General features: G+C 40.2%; 1 protein-coding gene across 4 annotated transcripts in view; it reads left to right on the plus strand.

The window, feature by feature from the left end:
- Positions 1 to 16728, plus strand: part of SGCZ (sarcoglycan zeta) — a 1541618-nt gene that overhangs the window by 911654 nt on the left and 613236 nt on the right. Inside the window, exons 4-5 of one of the 4 annotated variants that reach the window (XM_077279710.1) lie at positions 4755 to 4860; positions 4961 to 5028. The exons of 1 other annotated variant lie outside the window; for it this stretch is intronic. Coding sequence is in view for 1 of the 3 variants with exons in the window: in XM_077279708.1 (XP_077135823.1) it covers positions 4945 to 5028 (84 nt within the window). In the remaining 2 variants the exon portion in view is untranslated. Of the gene's footprint in view, positions 1 to 4754; positions 5029 to 16728 lie in introns of all 4 variants that reach the window. 2 more of the 4 variants (XM_077279708.1, XM_077279711.1) reach the window with 2 other exon arrangements.

Here is a 16728-nt window from a genome sequence, read left to right on the forward strand (position 1 = left end):
ACGCATCCACACTGAGCAATGCAGGATCCCCTGGTGCCAATGCAAATGCCCAATTCTGAGGGTCGCCCCGTAGGAACGATATAACAATCTTGACCTGTTGAGCAGGGTCTCCAGAGGAGCGAGATTTCAAAGAGAGAAACAATTTACAATTGTTCCTGAAATTCAGGAAGGTAGATCTATCTCCAGAAAAAAACTCTGGAATAGGAATTCTAGGTTCAGACATGGGAGTGTGAACAACGAAATCCTGTATGTTTTGAACCTTTGCCGCGAGATTACTCTGGACATTCATGATAAACAGCTAAGATCAGAGCCATTCAAGGGTTAAGAGGAGGTAAGAAGCAGCTAGACAGCAATTAAGGGCTAGGCAGCAAAACTCTGAAGGAAAAAAAAAAATTTTCCTTGAACACTTCTTTTTCTCCTGCTTCAGCCCAAACAATTAACACTTTGTGGGCCGGCTATACTGTCATGAATCCCCAATGGCTAGGGATAGCACAGGATAAGCAAAGTATAATAAATATCGGACGAGCTCTAGGGTGATGGAACCTGGGCTGACCGCTGCCCTACGCCTGACAAACGCAACTAGAGATAGCCAGGGAGCGTGCCTACGTTGGTTCTAGACGCCACGCACCAGCCTAAGAGCTAACTAGTACTGCAGAGAAAACAAAGACCTCACTTGCCTCCAGAGGAATTAAACCCAAAGATATAGTTGCCCCCCACATGTATTGACGGTGAAATGAGAGGAAGGCACATACATAGAGATGATGTATATAGCTTTAGCAAATAGAGGCCCGCTGAAAACTAGAAAGCAGAATGACACAAAAGGGGACTGAGCGGTCAGCAAAAAACCCTAATCAAAAAAACCATCCTGAGATTACAAGAACCCATGTGCCAACTCATGGCACATGGGGAGAACCTCAGTCCACTAGAGCAACCAGCTAACAAAGAGACATTCTAAGCAAGCTGGACAAAAAAACCAAACAACTGAAAATCAGCACTTAGCTTATCCTGAAAGATCTGGGAGCAGGTAGGCAGGAACCAAACAGAGCACATCTGAACACATTGATAGCCGGCAAGGGAAATGACAGAGAGGCCAGGTAAAATAGGAAACACCCAGCCTCTGATGGACAGATGGAAACTAAAGGCCGCAACCCACCAAAGTCACCCAGTACCAGCAGTAACCACCAGAGGGAGCCCGCAAACAGAATCCACAACACCACACCAAACAGGGTGAGGTGTCCAATCACTGACTCTGTCCATGATTGGACATTAAGGGGTTAAAGAGTAACCATTGTTTTATTTTTTATCACATAAATCAATAAAACACATTGAAATAATTTGCTTTGTATTATACAGTCATATGAAAAAGTTTGGGCACCCCTATTAATCTTAAGCTTAATGTTTTATAAAAATTGTTTTTTTTGCAACAGCTATTTCAGTTTCATATATCTAATAACTGTTGGACACAGTAATGTTTCTGCCTTGAAATGTGGTTTATTGTACTAACAGAAAATGTGCAATCTGCATTCAAACAAAATTTGACAGGTGCATAAGTATGGGCACCCTTATCATTTTCTTGTTTTAAATACTCCTACCTACTTTTTACTGACTTACTAAAGCACTTTTTTTGGTTTTGTAACCTCATTGAGCTTTGAACTTCATAGCTAGGTGTTTGCAATCATGAGAAAAGCTACTTAAAGTGGCCACTTGCAAGTTGTTCTCCTGTTTGAATCTCCTCTGAAGAGTGGCATCATGGGCTCCTCAAAACAACTGTCAAATGATCTGAAAACAAAGATTATTCAACATAGTTGTTCAGGGGAAGAATACAAAAAGTTGTCTAAGAGATTTAACCTGTCAATTTCCACTGTGAGGAACATAGTAAGAAAATGGAAGAACACAGGTACAGTTCTTGTTAAGGCCAGAAGTGGCAGGCCAAGAAAAACATCAGAAAGGCAGAGAAGAAGAATGGTGAGATCAGTCAAGGACAATCCTCAGACCACCTCCAGAGAGCTGCAGCATCAACTTGCAGCAGATGGTGTCACTGTGCATCGGTCAACTATACAACGCACTTTGCACAAGGAGAAGCTGTATGGGAGAGTGATGCGAAAGAAGCCGTTTCTGCAAGCACACCACAAACAGAGTCGGCTGAGGTATGCAAACGCACATTTGGAGAAGCCAATTTCTTTTTGGAAGAAGGTCCTGTGGACTGATGAAACCAAGATTGAGTTGTTTGGTAATACAAAAAGGCGTTATGCATGGCGGCAAAAAAAACACAGTGCGTTGTATAGTTGACCGATGCACAGTGACACCATCTGCAGCAAGTTGATGCTGCAGCTCTCTGGAGGTGGTCTGAGGATTGTCCTTGACTGATCTCACCATTCATCTCTGCCTTTCTGATGTTTTTCTTGGCCTGCCACTTCTGGCCTTAACAAGAACTGTACCTGTGTTTTTCCATTTCCTTACTATGTTCCTCACAGTGCAAATTGACAGGTTAAATCTCTTAGTCAGCTTTTTGTATCTTTCCCCTGAACAACTATGTTGAATAATCTTTGTTTTCAGATCATTTGACAGTTGTTTTGAGGAGCCCATGATGCCACTCTTCAGAGGAGATTCAAACAGGAGAACAACTTGCAAGTGGCCACTTTAAGTAGCTTTTCTCATGATTGCATACACCTGGCTATGAAGTTCAAAGCTCAATGAGGTTACAAAACCAAAAAAAGTGCTTTAGTAAGTCAGTAAAAAGTAGGTAGGAGTACTTAAAACAAGAAAATGATAAGGGTGCCCATACTTATGCACCTGTCAAATTTTGTTTGAATGCAGATTGCACATTTTCTGTTAGTACAATAAACCTCATTTCAAGGCAGAAACATTACTGTGTCCAGCAGTTATTAGATATATGAAACTGAAATAGCTGTTGCAAAAAAAACAATTTTTATAAAACATTAAGCTTAAGATTAATAGGGGTGCCCAAACGTTTTCATATGACTGTATCTCATCAGAGAAATCTGTTTCTTTCTGTGCCAGAACTGATCATTCGTTTTCTAAATTCTCAATTCTCGGATGGCAACATTTGTATCTATTGTGGAAAAGCTGTAAAAAAAATAATAACGCTTGAATTAGTTTCAAGTTAATACTGTATTTGTGCTGCACAGTGAACAGAGTGCAATTTCAAAAGAAAAACAATTGTCAGAACTGCTCTAATTTTTTCCTATTCCTCTCTATAAAGATACAATAAACTTTAATTAACAGTTTATATGTACCCGAAAATGACAAATATAAATCATTTTGCAAAAATCAAGCCGTCATCTAATGGCTATGTAGAAAAAAATATAAAAAGTTAAGATTTTAGGATTGTGACAATGAAAAGAAGAAGGCCAGTCCACATGGGGTTAAAAATCAATTCTTATTTTACAGGATTAATCCCGCTTTCACAAAATAATATTACAAAATTCAAGTAGATATTTATTTTGCCTTTTTTCCTGTTTTTCTCTGTGAATGTGCTTTACATTAGGAAAGCATTTTACAGTAGTATAAGGCACCTCTCATTTTGAGTAGAAAAATATATATATTTTTGTTTTCTAATCCATATTCTTCATGAGCAATAGTATTTTCTAAAATATCTGTTTTCGGTGTTCTCTCCATCTCCTTAAAACACTATAGTGTGTAGCAGCATTGTGATTACAAATATATTTTATGTGTCTTGTAAACAATAATATTTATTTGCTTTGCATTTTGTTTAATATTTGCAATATTGTAACAATATTTGCAATTTTCTATAATTTTTTTTAAATAAAATTTAATTATCATGTAACTAACCAAATGTCACATTTTATGTGCATGCACTTTGCCTTTCTCTGATCTTTTTTAGCATTTAATTTTGTGGCTTACAAGATGACTGGCGGTTATAGATTTATTTTTCCTTTTTTTCCATTCCATTGAATACTTTGCTAAGCACTTAAAACAAATATGAAATGACATGTGACTTCTTTGCTTTAAACAAATTGTTTACAATGTAAAAGAATGATGTTTAAGTTAGACTTGAAAAAGAAAATAACTTACTATTTAAAGAGGAAAGAACAAAAAGGGAGATAAAAGAAAGAGAATTTGGAATAATGAGATAACAGGCTTACGTCGGAAGTAAAAGCAGAATTAAATGAGACAAACAAGAATTTATGGATAATATGGAGAGATTAAATCTTTAAGCTGGTTATTTACTTTTTTATTTTAACAATGGACTTAATTAAGTAATGCTTTGAATACTTTCTATTAAAAATAAAAAGTCCAAATATTGATATTTTCACTTAAAATGTAAGATTCAATTATTGTCATAGTTAAAATATTCATCCAAAATAACATATATGGAAAAGTGTGCATATATTTATGCATCAAAACCAATAAAATTGTGCTATTCACTGAAAATATTTTTAGAGTATTTTCCCACACATAGCTTTATTATGTGATATTTAGAAAAGACAAATTTTAACATCTGACCAGTCAGGCGCCTTGTATATCAATAGTAGCAAGAATAATCTGCATTATTTATAAACAATATGGGAAATTATATTTGGAAGAAGCATTTTTACCAGCTGGAGATGTAATGGACTCCTAAATGTTCTGGCTATTATCCTTGGTGTGTCTCAGTTAATTCTGCATCTTTTAAAGCCTTGTTCTGTCTCATTTATTCTATTTCTTTCCTATTCTTCCACAACTTGGTTTCTTCTCTTCTTCTTTAAATAATAATGTATTTTCTTTTCTAGGACACTGCAAAGAAACATCTGCACTCCATGACAAGGAACCAGTAAAGATGAAAATTGGGATTGTTAAAATATTTCCTTGCCTACCAATCTCATTAGATAAGTATATGTAAATATATTTCATCATCTTTAATGTTCTGTTTATAAGTTTGAAAAATGTTTCTTTCATGAGCAATCAGTAGCTTTCTTTCCAATGTATTTTGTTTTAGAACAAGTTTCAATTCCCGAATCTGCCAAAGCACCTGTGAAACAGAAAGCTGCAATTTTAATTCAAGATGTAAGGAAATCTTTCTAAATTATTGTATATTGTGTGCCAATGTTATAGAGAAGAATGAGTGCAGTAAATAAATGACAAATGTGTGTGAATACCGCAAATCATAACTTTCTGTAGTATGAATTTCACTTACATTTCACTCATAAGACAATTTAATATTATAGTTTAGTTCCACTCTACAGACTTAGATACAATTTTAGTTGAGTTCAGATTGAAAACTGTATGATTTTTTTTATCCATGAAAACAGACATAATTTATAATGTCCATTTATTTATATACTTATATTATCAGTAAGTCCATTTTTGATATGTGCATTATATCTGTTTTTTACATTCACAATCACAATAATAAAAAGCTTAACACTGTTATGTAATTTTTGCATTGGATCAATTAAAATCTTGATGGAAAAAAAAGCTTTTCTGACCTAGCACATTAACTTACATTGGTCTGTATGTGATTGAAGATGGGTGAACCTGGACAGTAAAAGTTAGGCGTCCATGCTGAACACTTACTGCTCTGGCTCGGATACCAAACACAGACTTCACCAGGAAGTCCATGTTACTGTTTGGGTTTAGCCCCCCAAACACTGGGTTTTTGTTGCACTGTTATGTGCATGACAGCGCAGCAAACACTGCTTCTGATCTTCAGCAAAATTATTACCACCGGGAAGACAGCCGTAGTTCCCACACTGTCAAATGATCCTGCAGCTGTGATCGGAGGTATAAAGCTTACCTCTGGTCACTGGCATGGGCTGATGGGACTACTGCTCACATCAGCCTACGCCTGTTGCCGCTAATAAAAGTGAGAGCAGGAGTGGCTGAAGAGAGTATTCATCAGCTGGCACCTGCACTCTAAATAAATAATAAAAAAAATGTGGGTTCCCCTGTATTTTTGATAACCAGCCAGTCAAAATTGACAGCTGCTGGCTGAAACACTCAGTTATCTGCATTAGCAAGATTGGTTATCAAGAATAGAGTGGTCCCTATGTTATTTTGTAAAATTATTTAAATGAATAATAAAAAAAATGAGGTGTGGTCTCCATTTTTTATAAACAGCTTTGCTAAAGCAGACAGCTGGGGGCTGGCATTTTCAGGTTGGTAAGGTGACATTGATGCTGGCCCCCAGCCTAAAAACAGCATCCCACAGCCGCCCAGAAAATGTGCATCTATTAGATGCATCAATTCTGGCATTTGCCAAGCTCTTCCCACTTGCAAGTGGAGTTTATATTTGTGGGGTTGATGTCATGTTTGTATTGTCTGGTGACATCAAGCCTGTGGCTTAGTAATGGAGTGGCGTCATTTCTGGGCAGCTACAGGCTGCTGTTTTTAGGCTGGGGCAATATCAAAATTGTTTAAATTATATATTTAAATAATTTAAAAAACAGCCTGGGGACCCCTCTATTCTTAATAACCAACCTTGCTGACACTAACAGCTGAGGGTTGCAGCCTGTAGCTGTCAGTTTTGACTGGTTGATTATCAAAAATAAAGGAAAACCCACACTATTTAAAAAAAAAAATATATTAATTTAGAGTACAGGCACCGGATGCTGGATAGTTCTGGTCATGCTGAAATTGCTGTCATCAGGCATAGGCTGATGGGAGCAGCAGTGCCATGAGCCCATGCCAGTGACTGGAGGCAAACTTTATATCTCCAATCACAGCTGCGGACTCACACTGTCATTTGACAGTGAGGGAACCATGGCTATCTGACTGACCATAATTATTTTGCACATGACTGCGTGGCAAACACTGGATGTTCAGGCCCCACATTCAAGGGAATGGGGTCCGGTTCGGGTTTGGGTACTGTTCTGCTACCCAAACATTAACTTTTTTGAACCGTTCAGCTGAACCTGCTGCACTCGAACATTCAGGGATCCGCCCATCTCTATATGTGATCCATTTTGCACAGAGACAGCACATGGACTAAACAAGCTATTACGTGAATGAGGTATAAAGCTGCAAAGGATATGCAATGGAAAACTTTGGATAAATTACTGTATATTATGTGTGAAAGTTATCTCAAGGTAATTATAAAGATTAATATGAAATGTGATTGACATCATTCCAATACCTAATTCCAATACAAAATTCAGATACAAAGTTTTAGCTAAATATATAAAAACATATTTCATGGAGGCATCCAAGCATATTCATGCAGCATACTCTCTATTGGATCATTTGCATCTGCTCCTGCTGAAAATGAAGGTTAGCATGGCTACAAGCTCTATAAAACTTCACGAATTTGAAATTACAATCATATTCGCTACTTTAGTTGTACACAACAAAACAAATTCTTAGTATGCTTGAGTGTACAAATACAGTAAAAACAAATAAAACGTTAAAACTATGCTGTATAGATGGTGTAAACTTCTCTGAAGTCGATACCTTTCCTTTTTAATAAGTGCGCATTTCAAAACTCAATCAACATACTGTATTATTAGTTAAATGTTATCCTTTGTATAAAATTTTTTTAAGACTATCCAACCCCTTAATGACCATCAATACATGTTTTTAATGAGATACCTGAGATATAAGAGAATAGCATCCCCATACAGGTGACAATCCAGCAGTTGTTGGCTGTACACTATAGCTAACAACTTGCTGTATAAGCCAGGAGCAGTGTTGGCACCATCCATATCTGATTAACCCCTTAGTTGCTGCTGTCAATAGTGACTACATAATATAAATGCTTAACAAATTGTGGAGGCTTCCACTTTAATCTAATCGACACCCTGAGATCATGATTGTGGGGTTCTGATGTTTGCCATGGCAATTAATGGCCAAATAGCTGCCTTAGAGTCTTCGGGCTATAGTGGCCTGTTAAGAAGATAGCGACATCTAGGTAGTAAAAATACACTTTTTAATTCCTGTCATGCCACTTTGAATTAATTCTTGAATATCACCAGAAGGGTTAATAAACTACCTGACAGAAATTTTCAATATGACGAGGAATGCGGTTTTTAACCCCTTCGTGACATGCGCCGTACTAGTACTGCGCTGCCGGCACTGCATTAGTGCCAGCCGCAGTACTAGTACGGCGCCCCGATCACCGCGGTCTCGCGCTGAGCGCCGCGGTGATCGGGTGCGGGTGTCAGCTGTATATGACAGCTGCCACCCTGCAGCAATGCCCACGATTGGCGCTGTCGCCGATCGCGGGCATTTAACCCCTCTGATGCCGCTGTCAATAGTGACAGCGGCATAGAGGGGGATCGCGCAGGGACGGGGGCTCCCTGCGCTCTCCCACCGGAGCAACGCGATGAGATCACGCTGCTCCGGTGACCTGGAAGGAGTCCCCGGATCCAAGATGGCCGTGGGACTCCTTCCGGGTCATGAGATGACCCTGCTTGCCGGCGTCTGCTGAGAATTCCTCATAGCAGGCGCCGGCAAGCCTCTGCAATGTGCCTGTCACATCGGTGATCTGACAGAGTGCTGTGCACACTGTCAGATCACCGATCTGTGATGTCCCCCCCTGGGACAAAGTAAAAAAGTTAAAAAAATTTTTTTCCACATGTGTAAAAACAAATAAAAAAAAATTCCTAAATAAAGAAAAAAAAAAAATATTCCCATAAATACATTTCTTTATCTAAATAAAAAAAATCACACAATAAAAGTACACATATTTAGTATCGCTGCGTCTGTAACGACCCCACCTATAAAACTATATCACTAGTTAACCCCTTCAGTGAACACCGTAAAAGAAAAAAAAAAAAAAACGAGGCAAAAAACAACGCTTTATTCTCATACTGCCAAACAAAAAGTGGAATAACACGCGATCAAAAAGACGGATATAAATAACCATGGTACCGCTGAAAACGTCATCTTGTCCCGCAAAAAAAAAGCCACCATACAACATCATCAGCAGAAAAATAAAAAAGTTATAGTCCTCAGAATAAAGCGATGCAAAAACAATTATTTTTTTATATAAAATAGTTTTTATTGTGTAAAAGCGCCAAAACATAAAAAAATTACATAAATGAGGTATCGCTGTAATCGTACTGACCCAAAGAATAAAACTGCTTTATCATTTTTACCAAATGCGGAACGGTATAAACGCCCCCCCTAAAAGAATTTCAGGAATTGCTGGTTTTTGTTCATTCCGCCTCCCAAAAATCGGAATAAAAAGCGATCAAAAAATGTCATGTACCCGAGAATGGTACCAATAAAAACGTCAACTCGTCCTGCAAAAAACAAGATCTCATATGACTGTGGACCAAAATATGGAAAAATTATAGCTCTCAAAATGTGGTGATGCAAAAACTATTTTTTGCAATAAAAAGTGTCTTTTAGTGTGTGAAGGCTGCCAACCATAAAAATCCGCCCAAAAAACGCTATAAAAGTAAATCAAATCCCCCTTCATCACCCCCTTAGTTAGGGAAAAATAATAAAATTTAAAAAAATATATTTATTTCCATTTTCCCGTTAGGCTACTTTCACACTAGCGTCGGTACGGGGCCGTCGCGCTGCGTCGGCCCGACATACCGACGCATACTGTGCAAGCACCGCACAACGGGGGCAGTGGATGCTGTTTTTCCACACATCCGCTGCCCCATTGTGAGGTGCGGGGAGATGGGAGCGGAGTTCCAGCCGCGCATGCGCAGGTCGGAAATGGTGGACCGTCGGCACAAAAAAAGTTACATGTAACGTTTTTTGCTGCCGGCGGTCCGCCACAACACGACGCAACCATTGCACGACGCTTGCGACGTGTGTCAATACGTCGCTAATGTTAGTCTATGGGGAAAAAACGCATACTGCAGATGACTTTGCAGGATGCGTTTTTTCGCCAAAACGACGCATTGCGACGTATGCAAAAAAACGCTAGTGTGAAAGTAGCGCTAGAATTAGGACTAGGGTTAGGGCTAGGGTTAGGGTTGGGGTTAGGGCTAGGGTTAGGGCTGGGGTTAGGGTTGGGGTTAGGGTTTCAGTTAGAATTGGGGAGTTTTCACTGTTTAGGCACATCAGGGGCTCTCCAAACGTGACATGGCGTCCGATCTCAACGCGTTTGTTTGGGTTAAAAACGCATGCGTTTTTATAGAAAAAAACCAGAACACACACTGAAAAATCACCCACCACCAAGGTGATAAAGGGATCCAAACCCTAACCCTAACCCTACCCCTAAACTCACCCCTAACCGTTTAATGAACATTTTCTGACAGTCATAGTGCCACGTATTTCAGTGCCACGTATTTCAGTGCCACGTATTTCAGTGCCACGATATTTCAGTGCCACGTATTTCAGTGACACAATATTTCAGTGCCACGTATTTCAGTGCCACGTCTTTCAGTGCCACGTCTTTCAGTGCCATGATATTTCAGTGCCACGTATTTCAGTGCCACGTATTTAAGTGCTACGATATTTCAGTGAAATACGTGGCACTGAAATATCGTGGCATTTACGTGAAATACGTGGCACTTATATACGTGGCACTTATATACGTGGCACTTATATACATGTCACTTATATACGTGGCACTTATATACGTGGCCACTGAAATATTGTGGCACTTATATACGTATATACGTATATAAACGTATTTCAGTGCCACGTATTTCAGTGGCACGTATTTCAGTGCCACGTATTTCAGGTTAGGGTTAGGGGTAGGGTTAGGGTTAGGGGTAGCGGTAGGGTTAGGAGTAGGGTTAGGGTAGGGTTATTTGTTTTTTTCTTGTTTTCTTGTGTTTTTCTATAAAAACGCATGCGTCTAAAAAACGCATGCGTTTTACCGCGTTTACATGCGTTTTTTCACACATACGTTTTTTTAAAAAACGCATGCAGATAACAACGCAAGTGTGAAACCAGCCTTACCCTTGGGAAAATAAAAACATGGGGGCTAAAATATAATTTTCGTGGAAAAAAATATATTTTTTATTTTCGCGGCTCTGCGTGATAAACTGTAGTGAAACACTTGTTGGTTCAAAGTTCTCACAACACATCTAGATAAGTTCCGTGGGGGGTCTAGTTTCCAATATGGGGTCACTTGTGGGGGGTTTCTACTGTTTAGGTACATCAGGGGCTCTGCAAATGCAACATGACACCTGCAGACCAATCCATCTAAGTCTGCATTTCAAACGGCGCTCCTTCCCTTCCGAGCTCTGCCGTGCACCCAAACAGTGGTTCCCCCCAATGTATGGGGTATCAGCGTACTCAGGACAAATTGGACAATAACTTTTGTGGTCCAATTTCTCCTGTTACCCTTGGGGAAAAAAAATTGCGGGCTAAAACATCATTTTGTGGAAAAAAAAAATGATTTTTAAATTTTCACAGCGCTACATTCTAAACTTTAGTGAAACTGGGGGTTAAAAGTGCTCACCACACATCTAGATAAGTTCCTTAGGGGGTCTACTTTCCAAAATGGTGTCACTTGTGGGGGTTCCCACTGTTTAGGCACGTCAGGGGCTCTCCAAACACGACATGGGTTCCGATCTCAATTCCAGCCAATTTTGCATTGAAAAGTCAAATGGCGCTCCTTCCCTTCCGAGCTCTGCCATGTGCCCAATCAATGGTTTACCCCAACATGTGGGGTATCGGCGTACTCAGGACAAATTGTACAACAACTTTTTTGGTCCAATTTCTCCTGTTACCCTTGTTAAAATAAAACAAATTGGATCTGAAGTAAAAATTTTGTGAAAAAAAAGTTAAATGTTCAGTTTTTTTTAAACATTCCAAAAATTCCTGTGAAGCACCTGAAGGGTTAATAAACTTTTTGAATGTGGTTTTGAGTACCTTGTGGTGTGCAGTTTTTAGAATGGTGTCACTTTTGGGCATTTTCTGTCATATAGACCCCTCAAAGTCACTTCAAGTGTGAGGTGGTCCGTAAAAAAAATGGTTTTGCAAATTTTGTTGCAAAAATGAGAAATCGCTGGTCAACTTTTAACCCTTATAACTCCCTAACAAAAAAAAATTATGTTTCCAAAATTGTGCTGATGTAAAGCAGACATGTGGGAAATGTTGTTTTTTAACTATATTATGTGATATAACTCTCTAATTTAAGGGCATAAAAACGAAAAATTTGAAAATTGCTAAATTTTCATAATTTTCAACAAATTTCTGTTTTTTTCACAAATAAATGCAAGTCATATCGAAGAAGTTTTATGACTATCATAAAGTACAGTATGTCACGAGAAAACAGTCTCAGAATCACCAGGATCCGTTGAAGCGTTTCAGAGTTATGACCTCATAAAGTGACAGTGGTCAGAATTGTAAAAATTGGCCGTGTCACTTAGGTGAAAACAGGCTTTGGGGTGAAGGGGTTAAAATGGTATCACTTTTGGAGGGTTCAAATATATAAATGTTGTAAATTTCCTTGATAAAATGAAAAATTACTGCTACATTTTTAAACCTCCTAAAGTCTAAAAATATAAAAGAACATGTTACAAATGGTGCTGATGTAAAACAGACATGTGGGAAATGTTATTTATTAATGTTTTCTGTAGTATAAATATAGATTAAAGGGATAATCATTCAACATTTGAAAATTGCTAATTTTTGTAGCATTTTTGTCAAATTCCTGATATTTTTTTTATAAATTAACACAAAACATATCTGCCTAAATTTACCATTATTATAAATTATAATGTGCCATGAAAAAACAATTGCAATATCACTGGGATTTGTTGAAGCATTCCAGAGTTATTACCACATAAAGTAAAAATTGGTCAGAATTTAAAAATTTGGCCTGGTCACTTAAGGGGTTAAAAAGATTTTTTTTTTCCCAAATTGTCTGTTTATCAAAAAATCACAATAGCAGGAAGTGGAAAAAGTTACTCCTTACTTTTGGTGCAGTGTTTGTTTCTAAATTAAAAAAATGCAAGAAACATGAAAATCTGCAGCAGTATTAAACAGTTTTTATTTCAAAACATTTAAAAATATTTTTGAAGTTTAAAAACTAAGCACCACAGTACAACAAATACAAGGTCAACTAAATCACAATTAAAAAATGATGAATTCTACTGTACTTCTGAGATTTTTGTTATATACATAAATTGCCTAAACATTCATTGAATATGTGTCCAGTAGACAGTTGACTTTAAAAGGACGTTACATTGCAAAGAAAACCCCTAAACAGTTGTATCTTCAAATGGGAAGGGTTGAACAAAATAGAAATGCAAGTTCTCTGTTCTTAGCTAAAGATTTAAAAAGCTAAGCCAGGTGAGTGTTTCCTCGGACAAGATATGGCTAAGAGGAATGGAATGCATGGGTTTTGTCCAAGAAGAATGTCTCTCCTAAAGTCCATTTTCAAAAAGACCCACCTACAATTTGCAAGGACCAATGTTGAAAAATAAGAGGACTACTTGGACCCTTAAGGGTATGTGCACACGTTGCGGATTCTGCTGCGGATTTTTCCGCAGCGGATTTGGAAAATCCGCAGTGCAAAACCACTGCGGTTTTCACTGTGGATTTTCTCGCGGTTTCTTCTGCGGATTCCGCTGCAGTTTTTTATCTGCACTTTCGTATTGGTGCAGGTTGAAAACCGCTGCGGAATCCGCAGAAAGAATTGACATGCTGCGGAAAATAATCCACTGCGTTTCCACGCGGATTTTTCCACAGCATGTGCACAGCGGGTTTTTTTTCCCATAGGTTTCCATGGACCTGTAAACTTTAGGAAATCTGCTGCGGATCTGCAGCGTCAAATCTGCTGCGGATCCGCAGCAAAATCCGCAGCGTGTGCACATACCCTTATTCTGTCACGATGAGACCAAGATAAATGTTTTTAGAACTGATATTTTCAAAACTGTGGCATTGCAAAGGATAGGTAACATTCAAAGAAAAATGCATGGTGCCTACAGTGAAATAGTGTGGTGGCTGTGTCCTAGTGTGGGGCTGCATGAGTCCTTCTGGTGTCAGGGAGCTATATTCTATTGATAGAATCATAAAAGCACAGATGTACTGTTAGGCACTGGGATTCTGCCGCTGCATGCGGTAGATCCCAAGCCTTGCCTGCATCTGCTGTCTCTCATTTTGCTTTGACTGCCGCAGGTGCTGCTGAGTATAGACGTAGGTCCCAGCATCTTGCTCAGGTTTGTGGTATTCGTCTGGTTACTGATGGCTATTCAGGCATTCCTATGGTAACCAGCAGTAGTCAGCGATGAGCGAACACTCTGGAGACTAAGTCCAGAGATCACCCTACTGAGCATGCTTGTGATGTGGCGATGTCTCATTAGTGGTCAGTTGTCAGCTGCTCTGGTGATTTGGCAACTCCGGATTGGTCCACAGGCAAGGTCCTGTCTAACTGGTCTTGAGCTGTACATATAAAAGGTTCTCAGAGGCACACACCAGTGCCCTAGTATCAACCTATATTCATGTGTGTGTGAACCTTGCAACTGTGTGGTCTGTGTCAGCATGTGCTCTGGCTCAGCTATAAGCCATTAGAATTCCTGCACCTCTGGAGAGGAATTGTGCGTATGGATTCAGGGCTGGCAAATAGCCACTAGAATTCCAGCACCTCCAGAGAGGAGTTGTTTTGAGTGCAGTTGCTGACTGTTTGACCACTGCTTGCTACCTGCTTCGTTTGTGGGCTGTGATCCGCTGTGAAGTTAACAGGGATCGTGTCTAGCATCATATCTTTTTTGCTGTGTGCGAAAGACACAGCTCTATTGCTGAGCATAAGCTTTATTACTGTGTGTGAGTGACACTAGTATGTTTGCTGCTTACTGAGTGACGTGTAACTCAGTGCAAGCTAGCAATCGCTCACTGTGTTCTCCACCATTGCTCACATTAGCTGCAGTTTTACATCTCTGCACGGTGGAACCCGGGTTGTGATTGCACTTCTTCATTTAATCTATTTAGTGCAATCTGCCAACCCTAATGGTATAATAGCACCAGCGTCTGGCTGCTAGCAATGCTATCAGTGACTACAGCGGTACATCCGGCAGCTGGAGGGCAGGTTGTCCACTCTTGAGTGGACAACTTCAGCAATGGATTTTACTGCAGTTGTGACATGAGCAGCCAGTGAGGCCGCTATCAGGTTCGCTGCTACAACACCTGTCCTGTCTTTCCCACGTGTCTCACCCTCCGATAAGTTCTCAGGTGATAGTAAGGCTTGCAGGTGATTCATGAACCAGTGTGCTATTCAGTTGGAGCTGCTGACCTCACGTTTCTTATCTGAATGGGCCAAAGTGGGATTTGTAATATCTCTATTGATGGGCAGGGTGTTGGAGTGAGCTACACCACTGTGAGAGCATAATGACCAGCTGATTCAAGGCATTTCTCATTTCTGGACGCTCTGAAACAGGTCTTTCTGGGTCCCCAAGTGACTCATGACATCGCGCTCTAACTCTTGGCATTGATTCAGGGCTCTTAAATGGTCAGCCAGTTCGTCATCCAGTTTCGGACCCTAGCAACTGAGCTGGAGTGGTCGGATAAGGTCCTTATCCCAATATTTTGGAGGAGCCTAGCTGACCATATTAAAGATGCACTGGCCACTAGGGAGATACCTACCACACTGGAGGACTTAAAAACTGTGTCCACTCTCATCGATCTTCAGCATGCCGAACAAAGATTAGAGCGAACTCAGTGTAAGCAAAGGATTCGGTTACCTCCTAATTTTTCCAATCCTTTGGAGTCTCCGGCTCAAACTAGCAAGCCTGTGGAGTTTATGGGGTATCTCGGCCAAAATCTAAATCTTGTCCAGTGCATCCAGCTGACCTGCTTTGCTTGCAAGCAGTCTGGACACTACATCAATAAGTGTTCCAGATGTTCTGAGAGACAACAGCATCCAGTGGCTGTCAGGGGAGGTTCACTAGACATGGCAGATACAGTATGTCCTAAAAGATAACCTTTAAGGTATCCTAATCCTATGGGCCGACTACCCTCTCTGCAGAGGCATGTGTGGATTCTGGAGCTGAGGGCAATTTTATGTCATCTGCTTTTGTTTTGTGGCATGCCATTCCTTTGGTCATGCTCTATGGCCCTTTCACCATTCGCGAAGTAAATGGGTCTGCAGTCCCTAATCAAGTTACACATCAGACGATACCCTTTACCCTTAAGGTGCTCCCTTAGCATCAGGAGAGGATCTCATTTATGTTGCTCTCTGAGGGCATAGATGAGGTACTTTTGGGCATACCCTGGTTGCGCCACCATTCACCTCATATAGATTGGACAGGTGGGAACTAGAGTTGAGCGACTTTCATTTTTTTAAGATCGAGTCGGGTTTTGTGAAACCCGATTTTGTCCAGAGTCGAGTCGAGTGCAGTCGGCCGATTATCGCTAAAAGTCGGGGATCGACCGAAACCCGAAACCCAATGCAAGTCAATGGGGAAGCATAGTCGGCAGTGAGTGGAGGCCAGGAAAACACCTACAGTGCCCATTTTAATGCCAAAAACATCCATTCTTGTTTCTGAAGCTTGTCAATCTTAATTAACTTTATAATAATAGTTGGGCATAGGGAATTGGGGGTCATTTGGCAAAAGTTGTGGGGGGAGTAGGGCTGGCTCAAGTTTTTCGTGGGCCCAGGAAATGCGGACTACGTCACGGCGGTGTTGCAGGGAAAGGTAAGTATTTCAACGTTGCAAGTGCTGTGATCCTGAGCAAGCAGGGGGGGCCCACTCGTTTGCATTGGCACTGGCACAGGGCCCCTCAAAGTACGGCGGTGTGTTTGCATGGCGGGGGCGCCTCCCACCAGCAGCGACACTTTTGCGTACTCTGAGGGGCCCTGTGCCAGTGACGTCGCCAACGAGTATGCCCCCCCACCTGATGAAGGAACCTGCA

Source organism: Ranitomeya variabilis, chromosome 1 (genome assembly GCF_051348905.1).
Source record: "Ranitomeya variabilis isolate aRanVar5 chromosome 1, aRanVar5.hap1, whole genome shotgun sequence".
NCBI classification, from domain to species: domain Eukaryota; kingdom Metazoa; phylum Chordata; class Amphibia; order Anura; family Dendrobatidae; genus Ranitomeya; species Ranitomeya variabilis.